The 14,123-nt window shown below is 44.7% G+C and overlaps 1 protein-coding gene across 5 annotated transcripts in view; it reads left to right on the top strand.

The window, feature by feature from the left end:
• Positions 1-14,123, top strand: part of LOC135396874 (uncharacterized) — a 151,384-nt gene that overhangs the window by 121,587 nt on the left and 15,674 nt on the right. For 4 of the 5 annotated variants that reach the window (XM_064628084.1, XM_064628085.1, XM_064628082.1 and 1 more), the window contains 7 exons: positions 469-765; positions 3,427-4,631; positions 5,250-5,508; positions 7,860-7,973; positions 9,378-9,569; positions 11,538-11,687; positions 13,812-13,905. In XM_064628084.1, coding sequence (XP_064484154.1) covers positions 469-765; positions 3,427-4,631; positions 5,250-5,508; positions 7,860-7,973; positions 9,378-9,569; positions 11,538-11,687; positions 13,812-13,905 — 2,311 coding nt within the window. The remainder of the gene's footprint in view (positions 1-468; positions 766-3,426; positions 4,632-5,249; positions 5,509-7,859; positions 7,974-9,377; positions 9,570-11,537; positions 11,688-13,811; positions 13,906-14,123) is intronic. The other variant, XM_064628083.1, reaches the window with a different exon arrangement.

A 14,123-nucleotide genomic window follows, 5' to 3' on the forward strand; every position in this document is an offset into this window, starting at 1 on the left:
TTGCTATGCAGGAAGCATTTGACTGGGGTGAAAAAGAAAAAAAAAGTTATTATGGCCGCGAGTTATTTCGGTCCTTCTAGGTGCTTCCTACTAAGCGCATCAAGGTCGAACACGAGACGAGGAAACAGAACAGAATGCAGCTAGGCCTTACACGTTTTTTTCTTTAATTAGCGTAATAAATTTTTATTGAGTCAACAATGGGCACTCGGAAACTTTCACCAACATTGCGAGGGTAAAATAGGAATAAAAAAAAACTTTGTTGTAGCTGCGTTTCTTTGTGCCTTCTGTTCCAAATGTCCAGTGCATATCACTTAGTCTGTTTACATCTGGAGTTGTTATTCTGTGGGTTATGAGTGTGGAATGATGATATAAGTTCGTAGCGATGTGAAGGAGGAATATCATGTTATCCGTAGTTATTCGTTGGCTAAGAAAAGGAAATGACGTTGCTTCTTCGTTCCGTTCATGCAGGCTGTGCAACAGGAGATTGAATCCCGTGGACGCTTCGTGAAGTCTCTTCTTCGTCAGTGCGAATCCCTGAGCTGCACCAGCGCTGGCGCGGGCGAAGCCACTGACAGTTCGTTGCAGGGTGCAGGGGAAGCGTCTTCATTGCGGAAAAGTTCTTCGTCTCTGCCACTTCCTTCGTGGAAAGCGCAGAGGTTCTGTCGCGTCGCAGCGAACCTTGAGAAGCGATGGCATGGCCTCTGGTTGAAGTCCCTCGAATGGCAATGCCGTCTCGAACAGCTCATCAATAAATACGGCAATCAGGTGGGTTTTTTAAAGTGCCTTATCAGTCCGTACGTGGAAAGAAGGTTATTTTGATCAAGAAGATGGGGGGGCAAGTGCAAAGTGCTGTTATTTAATAGGGTGACAAATGGTCGCCCATGTGTCCATTGTGTGTGCACTACTTACTAGGCTACATGCTGTTAATAGGCACTTCAGATAAGCATAAAGGCTTGAATGATTGACTTACAAGGCTGGCTAACGTCGACGGCCGTGTAGGTCCGTCCATAACAGTTATGGCGAGAGAGAATGCGAATGCCCGAAGACCAAGATCGGAACATGGCCCTATGAAGCTACCGCATTAAATCGCGTTCTGCAGAATGGTAAAAAATGCATTAATTTTTTTTTCTTCATTGGGCTTCGGGTTTGTGCGAAATTTCTAGCTTTGACTTACTTTTCAAGCTAACCTGCCTCTTTAGCAGCAGCCATTAGGTCTTTTCTCTTGAAGGCCTTTTTATCAGCATCATCGGTAAGATATTATCTGGCGTCCTAAGGAACACGACTGTATCACGCAGACTAGTAAAGCACGAACTGCAAACTAGTAGATGAAGGATGTTTTTAAATGAGGCATCCTATCTGGTGATGTGTAACAGATGCGGCGTCTTTGTAGGCAACCGAGTGTTCGGAAAAGACAAAGAAAGAGAGAAATGCCGTTAAGGTCGTTCCGATTTCTGAAATGTGTCACGTTTACTAGAAACAAAAATTGAGGTAAATACGTCTTATTTGTATCGGCAACATCGATACCGAAGGTTAGCGTTAGTATTCCTTGAATCTGCATTTGAACTCACTGTTGCGCGCGAAACGACTTAGCTCCCGCAGCACGCGCCGTGGCACTCCGCGTGTTGCGTCTCGCGGAAACGTTGATTTCGCGAGGCCTTACGATTACGTAGGCTAGATGGCTAGAAACTGTGGCAGGGACAGTGGTTCCACTGCGTTCATTACGGCCCGAATATAACAGTCCAATTTGATTGACTCTGCTATGAAGCTATGCAGTGGAATCCGTTAATTCGAACTCGAAGGAAACCGAATGTATGTTTTGTTCGAATAAAGCGGAGTTCGAACTGAAGGGAGCCGCTCCGAATTAGGGATTCATAGCTGCGTCGGGGACGCGTCATGGCTCGCTGTCGACGCACGTTCGCGCTCACGCGATGACGGAAATATAAAAGGCTCATTCATGTTTCAGACTATACATGGTGTCCCAGCTAACTGTGAACATATTTTTAAAAAACATATATAACACTTTTTCCAAGATGAAATCAATTGCAATATAGAATATATGCTGAAGGGCACTCCCTAGGAGGGCATTAGCAAAGTCCAAAGGCAATGTCTTAATTAACTTTCCTTAATTAACTTTTGAATTATAAAAGCTACAAAGTTGTCCCAATGAGAACATCTGTTCCTTTCGGTCACCTGATATCGTAGCCGTTTTCAGAGCAAAAATCTGTTCGATAGATGGCCCGCAAAAAATTAGTGAAGGAACGCCATTTGTTCTTTATTTTGTTCATTGCACATCTTCGCAGACTCGTATTTCCTTCATGCCCCCCCCCCCCCCCCCCCCCCCCCGATCTGCTGCTGAGCTGGAGGCATTTTAACCGAGCTACCTGATAATGCTCTGTCCATCCTCTACTCTTATTATCAAACAGCACGTGGAAGTACAGTGTCAGAGTGACACTAGCACTTGACACAGTGATATGCTTCTGAGAACCTCATCGATATAAACACTGACTGAGAGCATTTGTTTGACCGTGGTATATTGCGAGCTGATATCTTGCTAAAAATCCAGGTTACCTAGAAATATTTTGCACTGCATGTCATAGTACCTATGTGGTTTGATATTTGTGTATTTTCTCTGGGTACTGTCCATGTCACGTTTTTCATGTCCACTTTAATTGTGGTTTGGATTCTGCTTCTTGGCCCCATTCATATATCTTTTTACACCACACAGTGCCACTGCAGTGCTCTAAGGCACCTGACCTATTTCTTGTCTCCAAGTGATCGTGTCGTGAGGCGGGGTAGTTGGTACATATGTCTGTTGGATATTTTGCAAGAAAAAAAGAACTGGGGCACAAAGACACACGGAGGCACAAGCACAGCTGCTCACTCTCAACTACAAGATTTTACTTTTGCAACAATACAGTGAGAAATACAGTTGTGAGAAAGAGAAAGACATTTTTCAAAAAAAGGAGGAGGATGGGGTGATCTTGTAGTTATCACATATTAGTCATCCTATCAGTAGAATGTCAGATGCCCTGCTGGCTTACAAAGCATAGCATCTGCGTGTTTTTGTTATCTGAAGTGTTGCTGGTTAGTGTTGGAGATACTGAAGCTCAGAGGCGTCGCGAGGAGAATTTGCGGGCAGGGCAGGGTAAACGTAAAGTGCCCCCCTCCTCTCTCTCTCTCTCTCTCACTGCCGTCAGAAGCTCTGTAAACAAAGAAAAGAAAACGCTTATTTGCACTGCCGAGGTTGCAAATTCAAATTCTCTTCATTCCCGCTTTATACTGTCCAACCTGGTGGATGTCAGGCAGGGGTGCCGCGTTTGTGCTTCCATGGGTCCTTGTGTTCCAGTTCTTTTTGCTGCAAAAATATCCAAAGGAGAACAAGTGCTTATAGCTCTGTTGCTGATTAAACAATCCGTCTTCCTGCAGGGAAGCCAACAGTGGGACTCTGGTAGTGACAGGGGTCACGGGGACGAGCCACTCAGCAAGCAACCGCGACTGAGCAACGAATGGGACGAAGACCTTTCAGCCATGGAAGTGACAGTTCCGTTGCCTGGAGCAAATGTTGCTCAAGACCCCGTTCGACAGTCCGACTCTCCTACTCCTCAGTGGGATATTCCACCACCCGTCCAGCCAGCTGCTCCTACTTACCTCGAAAAGGGTGTCATGGTAGGAACGACGGGTATCGCTGAACTGAAGGCTAAAACTGGCAGCGGTCGCTTTGAAATCATACAAGATGTCGGCTACTCCAGCGAGAGTTCGACGCAACTTTCGAGCGAGGACTGTATTCATATCTACAGCTACGGCCCGGAAGAAACGTCGAAATCTTACTGGGAAAACGACGCCGGTGACGTGGAACGACCGGGATTGGAAGGGCGCTGGAATTCAGCTCCAGAAGAAGACTACGAGGACTACAAGACCTGTCCGCTGATTCAGAACACCGGCCCGGCCGCAGATCTCTACCGGATGACTTCTCTGGAACCCGAAGGTGGATTCTCCGACTTAAACAGCGAAGCCGTCAATGCTATCTTGGGCGACGACGACGAGTGGAAGGATGGCCTTGCAGACGGCTTGTCGAGTGAGAAACAAGACACGTCGAACTCGTCGTGCCCATTGGATGTCTCTTTCATGACGGAGGTTGCCGCTGTACGCCGAGTGAAGAGGACGCTCGAGACGACAAAAGTGACAAAAGTGCAGGAGTGGTTGGAAAGGTGCAACTCGTCGGCAGGTGGTGAGGAAGACGAAGACAGCGCGCCGTGCCACGTGGACAGTTCGTGCGACGCCAGCGGGGAGTACACAACCAACGAGGAAGACAACGACAGTGATGCAGCGGACACATCATCCTCAGGAAGTCAAGGAAGAACGACATCCAGGAGTGTGTCTCTCAGCAAGTCCGGAACAGGTTCAGTGGAGACTGTAGTACAGGTCGGAGCTGGTGGAGATGCTCGATACGGTGGTGTGGTCATGAGGACTGGCCTGAGGAGCAAAAAGAGAGGCCGGGACAGGCCTTGGAGCGTCACGGACGTGAAAGGAGCGGGTGCCCTGTCAGCATTGTCACCTTTCTCAACGTCGGAGACAGCGCTGAATGTGCTCATGAGCGCTGCGTCGGGGCAGCAAGGTCTGGGCAGCGAAGGGTAAGCATTACGGAGTGTTGTCTTGTGTCGTGTCTTCCATGTTTTGCACTTCCATGGTGCATTAGGTAGTGACGAATGTCTGGGCAAATAAAATTTAACTTACACTTATCATTGTTCCTCGCCCTGATATGAGCAGAAAGCTGATTGGAAAAGACAAATTTATTTCTAGGGTATTTAAGTTGACCAAGATGTTTCTGTATCTCTGATCTCTGTGGTTATTGAATCTAGTTTTCAAATATGATATGATATGTCTTTGTCTGTCCTGTATGCTTTGCTTGAGGGGTGTTATACTTTGTAGCGTGGACGGCATTGACTAAGCTGCAACAAGAGCTTTTTCGATGTTAGCGACAAAGTGTGCAATTACACATTTTGGTTCCTGAGCACTAATTAGTCTGCATAATTGTTCACCTCAAACCATTGCTCAAGAGGGCCATCTCTTGGAGTGATAGTTTGCTAATTGTTAATAATTTCATTTACTGGGCTGTCCTACAGCAGGTTACGCACAATGTTGTGCACCTTCTTGAATAGCTAGACCACATTGATGCGAGACATACTATGGAGGAGATTGTGTGGAAGTCTAAGTGTGAATCAAAAGTATGCAATGTCCTTCTTTATTAGACGACCTCGCACGTGTTCAGTGGGCGTCCAGAAGGACCTGTCAGACCTCTCCTCTCCGGAACACCGTCTACATCGTCAGAGAAGGGCACGAGCATTCCGCAGCCGAACGTTCCGCTCGGACTCGAGCTCCGAGGCAGTGTCGGGATCTTCCTCTGCACGACTTCGTCGAGTACGGGATGTTTCAGCGGCATCACTATCCGGGAGTGCTGGCCACCTCTCAGGGCATCACACTTCATCGTCAGGAACAGAGAACTACCATGTGAGTGACACGTACCTAACAGTGTTGCTGATAATTAGGGCTTCCGAGTTTTCTCAGTTTACATTTTGTAAAATTTGGAGGCTGTTTATCAGAGTTTTCAACCGTTCTGAAATTCGGAGTTTCTCGGAAGATTAAAAAGTCTGAAAAATGAACGGCACCGATTTCGGGGTATTTCGGAGTAGTCATCGCAGAGACAATGCAAGGAAAGACGTGTAAGAGTGACTGAGACCACATGATACAGCACATGGATGTTTTACTACCCAGAGCTATTGAAGTACAAACAAGCATATTTGCACAAATTCTGAATGGTGCCCAGGTTCAAACTGAGTAGCAGCTGTGACGAACACAGAACTGTTCTGTGCCAAACTAGCCCAGTGCCCGGGGTCACGTAGAGTCACGAGGGTCGAAGACGCATAGATGGGACAAATGTGTGTACCACCTCCTTTTGGGCCATTCATGCATCCAGTGACCCTGAAGGAGGCTACCACTTCTGACCTTCTTTTTTTCTTTTTCGGATCAGTTTGAAGTCGAAAAGTAGGTGTGGAAGAAAGGGGACAAAGGAAGAAGGAAACTGGAAAAACCGTAAGGCCGCCACGTGGGCCTTGGAAGAATCAGAGTTTTTCGGATAAATCCAATTTTTTGCAAAAAAACGTCAGAGGGAGTTTATCGGATAAATCCGAAAAGTCTGAAGCCTACTGATAATGCATAAAATGAGTCTCTGTTTGTTAGAGGACTGCTACTCCAGCTTTGCCCTCTTTTGTGTAACTCTTGCCCTCTTGTGTGCTCTTGTACTAACTGTATGAATGTTAAACCCAAGCCTCTTTGCTGTTTGACATCACAGACACTGTATCGGTGATAAACATTATCGCTTTCTTAGGTCCTCAGTTAAAAAAAAAATAAAAAACTACTGTTGAACCTTTGGGATAATTATTTTTAGCATAGTCCAAGCAAGACATTCAGGGTCTTGACCATCGCAAAGTAGCAGGTGCTGCTTTTCTTACCTAACCTTCCTTGTGTAGTCGTAGTTAATGGTACGAACTCCCGAGAGAATTCTAGCCAACTTTGAAGGCGTAACAACATTTCGTCTGGCAGTGCTTGCAGTTGAGCAATACTGAAGGAGCACTTGAAGTTCCTACCAGCGCATTACCTATGTTTCTCCTCATTTTCATGCTTTGTGCAATTTTTTTCAACTCTGCCTAAGCAGGACACATTGCAGGACCTAAAAATGTAGTTTTGCATCAAGACTTGCAATTCTTTGCTCAGTGACATGAGATGACCTACTTTGGTTAGGTTTCGTTGTGGCACATCCCCTCTTACCATATATTTACACTAGCAAAATTCCCCAGAATACTCCAGCGGAAGATGCGAAAAACGTCATAGGTTTTCTGCTGTCACGTGAGCGCCGAGTGCTCAACTTCGTGTCTTCACGTGCCCTGCTAACGGCTACAAGATATTCCCTATAGCGGACGACAGGAAAAGACGCTGACAGTGTCGTGTGTCGTGTGACAACACTCCATTCCCGATACTCCGGCACCGTGTGAATGCTCAACGTAACACAGGGCGGAACTTCGGTTCCGTGCACAGTTTTTTGCTTTTTCTTCCACTAGAATCTTCCGTGAGGATGTCCCTCGCGGGAATACACGGTTACTCTCATTTTCTTATGGGATGCTAACCGTTACCTCAGTTTCGTTTGCCTCATTGCATGTTACTATGGTTCTCCTGCACTGCATCTTCATTTCCCCTGTTGATGCTGCTGTCTGCATTGAATACGATAAAATATAACCACCTTTTGATATTACTTAAAAGATTGTTGCTTTGATTTCTTTGGGCAGAGTTGCTGTCATTCCAGTTTTTTTTTTGTTTTTTTTTTCACATTGTATCTCAATATATCCCTTTGCTCGTTATTTTAGGTTTCACAGTGTTGTCCATTAAGTTCTAATCCTTAACTGCATGTTGATCATTGTGTTCCTGTGTAGTGTTGCTTGGGTGTGTTATTTTTTACATAACATTAGTATACATTGATGTTAGATTGCAGTGTGGTAATGTCAGTTCTGTTTAGCATGGCAGAATTGGAAGTATTGGAGGATTACAAGTCTAAGTTATGGTGTTACTCTTGGTGAGTGATCTTGTATAACTAGCAAATTTGAGATAACTGGTAACACTTATAATGCTGTTACAAACAGCACCTTGCTGTGCTCCAGCTATGTAGTGATGCAACTACCACGAGGCCTTACGTAGGAGTGACATCAGATCCAGTTTCACTACTTCTTGGCATGAGCTACTGACTAATTGCTGAGAATGAATGTGCAATGTGCATCTTGAACTAACAAGATCCCGTATTTGTTGTGCAGGACTGCATGGGAATCTCACAAGCGTCATTAAATGGTTTTCCTGTATGTGACGCAACACTGACTCACGTGGAAGAGCAGAGCTCGGTGTCAGACCAGATGTGGGATGACTACCAGGTACATGAAATGTTCTGCTAACCATGTGACATGTAGTACTGAGCACGGTACTTCTGGACAGCATTTCAAGAGTGAATTTGAGGTCTATTATGTGTCAAGGAAGATGAACTACAAATTTCAAAAGAGGCAGGCTAATTCCACTGGTCTATCTGGAGTTACTGGTCATTTCGGATCAGGGCCCATTTGCATAAACATTGAGGAAATTCCTCAGTGCTGTGTCCCTTAGTAGCTTAACCAGTGCATTACAAGTGAATGGTGTTGAGGACAGTATAGTGTGTGCCTGGAGCACTACCAAAGCTGCTGAGGACACCACTGAGGAAGTTTTTCAACAGTCGTGCAAGCAGGCCTCACTTGCTTCGCTGAGACTTCTCTGAATCAGTCGGAGCTCCAGTGGGACACTGTCGTCACGTACAGCTTGTGCTACGGCTGCCACTAGGCCGTTGGAGAAAGCGCAATTGTCTTTCTGTCCCTCTGTGTCGGATTTTAGTGCTCTGCAGAAGATGTAAGTGCTCACTCTAGTTGACCAGTGGAATTTGCGATTGCACAGATTCCACGTAGGATGCCCACGAATTATAGGCAAAATTCAATCACACGAAAGAGCAGCTTGAGGGTGTCTAAGCTGAAGTACAGTGAAACCTCGTTAATACGTACCCTCTTAAGCCGTAATTCCGCTTAACCAGTAGTTGCGCTGAATCCCCGTCGCGACTCCCATTGAAACCAATGTATTTGCTACCCGCTTAAGCCGTAGCTGCTCGCAGCCTCAATATCGGTTAATGCGTACTTTTCGTCCTGAAACAGACCGTGCAGAACAAAAAAACTAGCTCCTCCCGTACCAGAAACAAAGATTCGGAAGCACGTGGCTCCTCCAGAGATGGGGCGACGCCAATACGTCACTCCTGTGAGGAAGAGAGGTCATTCTCCCGCATAGTGTAGAGGGCAACTAGGCTCCGAACCTCCTCCTCCTCCTATAGTTTCGTTTCTCACTTCTTTGTGGGACAGCGCCATGCCACCGTGTCCTGAACACCATGGAGAAACTGGACATCATCCATACCATCGATCAGTCTGCCAGAAAACGGGGACTTCTTGAACAGCTCGACCGGAATGTATGTGGATTTGAAGCCGCAATCATTGCTGCAAGGCCGCCTCGGTACGAAGCGAAAATAACTAAAATAACGGACTATCTTGTTGCAAAGTCAATAAACGGCGATATTTATCCTCATTTTGTCAAACATGTTCCATTTTTCTTCCATTAGACAGGTACGTGGACTTGTATTTTGAGTTTTTGGTTAAGCCGTACTACCGCTTAGTACGTAGTTTTTTGGCATCCCCGCCAGGTACGCATTAACGAGGTTTCACTGAATTGAATGTGTGGCGTAATCTGTAGGGAACTGTTTTGCATTCCAGGATCCGCCATACTGCAGTGAACCCTACTCAGAGCAGACAGCGGATGAAGACCAAGTTAAGAAGCTGTTGCATTTTGGAGATGACTACAGAGCATTCATTGGGAGTCATTCGGACACATCCTCTCTAAGTGGACTTCACGAAGGGCCACGACGACCTCCACATAAGCTCCCACGATCTACGTCCAAGACGCAGGTCAGTGTCTCAGTGATGCAGAGTACACCGATATGTGTTGTCACTAAGATTAGTAGTCCACAGAGTCTTCGAAAGTCTTATTGTCTCTTTTGTGGCATGCGCGACCTTATTTTGTAAACGTTTGTAGAATTTCAAAGGATGTTCAGGGCTCTGTCAAAATCTAGACAAGGGGTTAAAACATGGAAACACCATTTTCCCGCTCTGCAGACTAAGCTCAATGTTTCCAAGGTGCTACATTGATTGTGGTCGCCACGCTGGGTTTAAGAGCGTAGGGTGTGATGTCTCTGATACAGTCGAGCCTGTTTATTACAGTCTTCAATACAACAATAACTTCGATAATACAATCAAACTGTCGGTTCCTGTCAGCTCTCCCATTGAAACGTGTGCAAACAAAACTTTGTTTGTACAATCTTCAATGGAATGCCTTGCTCGCGTATAACAATGGGGTTTTCTTCTGGTTTCCCGCCAAAACGAAAAGAATTCCACTTTTCGAAGGCCGCCGCCCCGTCTCTTCTTCGGTGGTTAGTCTTGTCTTCGGTGGTTAGTCACGCAGAGCAGAAGGATTAGTGAGTCACTGGGCATTTAAGAGGGTCTTTTTCTTCCTCCACCTTTCCAAAGCTCAAAGCAAGCAACACTGCTTAAAGGAGTACAGAGGGCCATCCAAAAAAATTTCAGATTAAGACATCTGATGAAAGTGGTTGTGTCATTATACCGAATAGCACGAAAGGTATTGATGTGTGCAATTTGTTTCCCAGAAAAAAACTCACATAAACATAGCTCCGCGCCTTCACCCTTAACTCGCCACTCCAGCTATAACGAGGATGAGGAGGTATGATGGCACATCACCGATGACGGCATAAGGAGACTCATTCTGGTTTGCTGGTCAGTGGGGGTCAGCGCATTGTCCCTTTGCCGCCGTAAACCTGTTTTGCCAGTTTTCCCGGAGAATTTGGGATAGAAGGAGCGGCCAAAGCATTACCGAGCAAGGAGAAAGGCTTTATCAGAACCCCGAACAGCCGAGTAGCAGACGACAGCGGAGTAGCAGACAAGATTTCTCTAGGCCAATCAGCGAGCGTTCTCCTTATAGCGTCAGCGCGAGGTTCCAGGCAGATCACAGGCTGGTAGTGCTCTTCACCACCGCTGCGCACGGTCGCTTTTTGCTGCATATTTTAAATTCAATTCCTGCGATAATTATGACTCTGTGGTGTAAATTACTTCACATGGTGCATCTTACTGGCAAACTTAACAGTTTTATAGGACGAAAACTGGGATGTTAAAAATGACTTCTGTGCTACTTTAACTTTTTGAAATAAAACAACTATAATGATCTGCACTGCCATTGTTCTCGCACCTTTTTCATGTGTACACGACATTGTGTGGTGATTTTACAAAAGCTTGTATATGACAATACTCTGATATAACAATTGAATTTTGCGTTCCCATCACTATTGTTATAAATGGGCTAGACTGTATTGCGGCATGACATATGGCCCCTTCCAATGCCTCACACCTGAGCCCTGTACAACCAATGCTCTACAAATGCTTGGTAGAGAGCAGCAATTGCAGAGCAAGCAGAGCATTGAAATAAAAAGTTTAGGACTGAAGATGGCTATAATGATATCATACAATTTAATAGTGCAACGACAGAGCCCATGTGCCAGGACTGATACACTGTGGACACCATGATTTTTGCTTTCTTCTGCCAAGACGGTTGTTCCTGCTACTGCTTTTAATAAAAATACCTTGTCAATTAATTTAAATAAAATTGATATTCTATACATTGTTGCTATTGCTGAGATATTGATTTGCTTTTGTCTCTGTTCATGAATTTACTTGTTGGGATACCGCATAAAGCAGACAGCTGGCACAGGCCATGAACAACAGCAACTATGAAATAAATTTAAATGACCTCCCAAAAATCTGTGTCACGTTTTGTTGTTACACTCAACGTGCTTTGATCCTCATCAGGTTAATGCAGCGACAGACTTCGACTCTGACTCCGATGTGGAAGACTTCCAGCACCTGCTGGGGCAGAGCGTCCGTGCTTACCAGTTTATCCAAAACACCCTACAAAAGCACCTGAATAGGGAACCCAAAGAAATTGCCACTTCAAAATTTGTAAGTGAACAGAACTACTTTACAAAGAAATGTCTGAGACATCCTCAACACACCACATGTCGAGAGGGGGTCATTATACGCATTTTTTTTTTTTTTTTTTCATGGAGTTACAGTGGCATGCTTGTTGTTCACCTATTTTTGGGGATACCTTCTTGCTATCCTTACGCTTCGGCAATGGGAATGAAGCACAGTCACTGACAGGCTACAAATATTTGAACCTTGTATTTTGTAGACAGTGCCATTGACACCGTCAAACACCTTGTAGAGCAAACATTAAGGGAAGTGCCTCAGGACTGGAGCCCTCGATATTTCAAACAGACGCTATTCTTCACACACCTATCCTAGGGCATCGCGTCGGTTAAACTTACATCGTTGTCACTTTTGGTAAAACCAGGAAAACTCCAATAACAAATGTGCCAAAGTGTAAATTCACCCACGAATATAGTCACTGGAGGATGCTAAGCAGCGTGCATTCAGCTCAGCTGCTCAGCGTCTTGCGTTCATCTGAAACGTGAGAAGCACTCGTTTTATGCATCGTTTATTTCCCGCTCGATATCGCCCAGTTTTGCCCCTTTTACTATAGCTGTGCGAATATTCGAAATTTCGAATATGAAACGAATATCTGATGCTGTTCATAATTTATTTTCAGTATTTAAAATTTTCGAATATTTTTCGAATAGTACCGAAGCAAGGTAGCGCTATCGCCATTCCGCAAGTGGGCTTCGCCTCACTACATGCAAGAGATAGGTGTGCGGCCCATTCTGCAATTCGACTTCACCTCATTACACTCGAGTGTGAGGTGAAGCCCACTTTACACAGTCTACAATATTCTGTCAGTACAGTCAACAACTTCTGTGAGCTCATGGTCAACACTGTACACTGGGCACTGCATGTTCCAGTAAATATACCCACAACTTTGAGAGTTATGTTCAATAACAGATGGAAATATGTGCAGTTTCTAAAAAAAGTACAGGAAATTCACAATGTAAACATAAGCGTATACGAAGAGGGGAGTCAAGTCCTGTAGATCACATAAACAAAATACAGAAACCGACACTGAGGACAGTGTCGGTTTCTGTATTTTGTTAATGTAAACATAGAAATGAGGACAGACAAAGTAGGCTGCACGGAACATGTCGACTAAGTCTCAATGCAGTTCATCCCACTAATGCAGTCTACCGTACGCAACACAGAGGGACCCTTCTCTCATGGTATGTTATGCCGGGTGAAAAGGCTCACAAGTTTGAGCAGAACATCATCGAATGAGCACAACACCACAAAATATTTCACCAGGAGGTATTTGAAAGTTCGGCAGTTTCTGATTATTCGAATTTCATTCGCTGGTCTGGAGAAATTATTCGGATTCGATTCGCAGTGCAAGTGAAATATTTGTAAACTATTCGCAATGGAAATTTTGCTCTTCACACAGCTCAAATTTTTACCCTATTTCATAACTGCAGGAATAAAACCTGATTTCTACCCTAATTCCCACAAAACGTAAAGCCTAACTATTCGTAACAGGAACAGCTTAATTTTTTTTCATGCATTTTGGCTTGAACCTGCCTGGTTTTTGTACCCACGTGTCGCTCGACAGCCACAAATGCACAATGAGAATTTCCGTCTTTTCGAGTGTTACATCTTTCAAAATCAGGGTGGGGTTAATGATTGGATTTTAAGTTAAAAGGTGTAAAACAGCTGAAACTCAGGTGATACTGTGTGAAAGGGAAAATTTTCAGGGCAAAGAAAAAAAAAAGTGAAAAGACAAATGCACGAGGCTGCAAGAAGAAGCACAAAGTATTTAGTGTTCACCTTGCCTCGTGTCTTGGTTCAGTTTACTATTTGGGCGAGTTCAGTGCGCAGGCTTTTGCGGGTTTTTCCCAAAGTCGACAGTGTCGCAAATAGGTGGGTAAAACCGGGTTTACTGGATTTAACCCAAGACCCAAGTACCTAACAACAAGCAGTGCAGCTTGATCTCGATATTTCTGTTATACTGTTGTGTGATGCATACCACAAAAAGTAATAGGAACAAAGGCATCACTGTCTTACGGCATGTGGTGGGATGAGGATTCAGTGAAATTCAGTGTTTGCTGATTCTGTGTGCTTGCCTGCTTTGTAACTGAACAGGCTGAACTGGTTGCTACCTGCCAAACGAATCTCCACTGCCTCCAAGTGATCAAGGTTCACCTTCACACTGGTGCACATTCTCCCCAGCTGGAAAGTAAGTACCTCATCCAAACTGATGGTGTCTTTCCCTTTTTGTTTTTCTTCTTTCCTTTCTTTCTTTTTTTTCTTTTTTTTTTTGAGGAGTGTCCTCTGCGTCCTTGTCTCATTTAGAAATATGTAATAATCTACCTTCTAACTGATTAACGACTGCAAAGAGGATTATGTTCATGTCAGGTTCTTCACGATGCGTATCCAGAAAGTAAGTTCTATATT

This window comes from Ornithodoros turicata, chromosome 6 (genome assembly GCF_037126465.1).
Source record: "Ornithodoros turicata isolate Travis chromosome 6, ASM3712646v1, whole genome shotgun sequence".
Lineage (NCBI taxonomy): Eukaryota > Metazoa > Arthropoda > Arachnida > Ixodida > Argasidae > Ornithodoros > Ornithodoros turicata.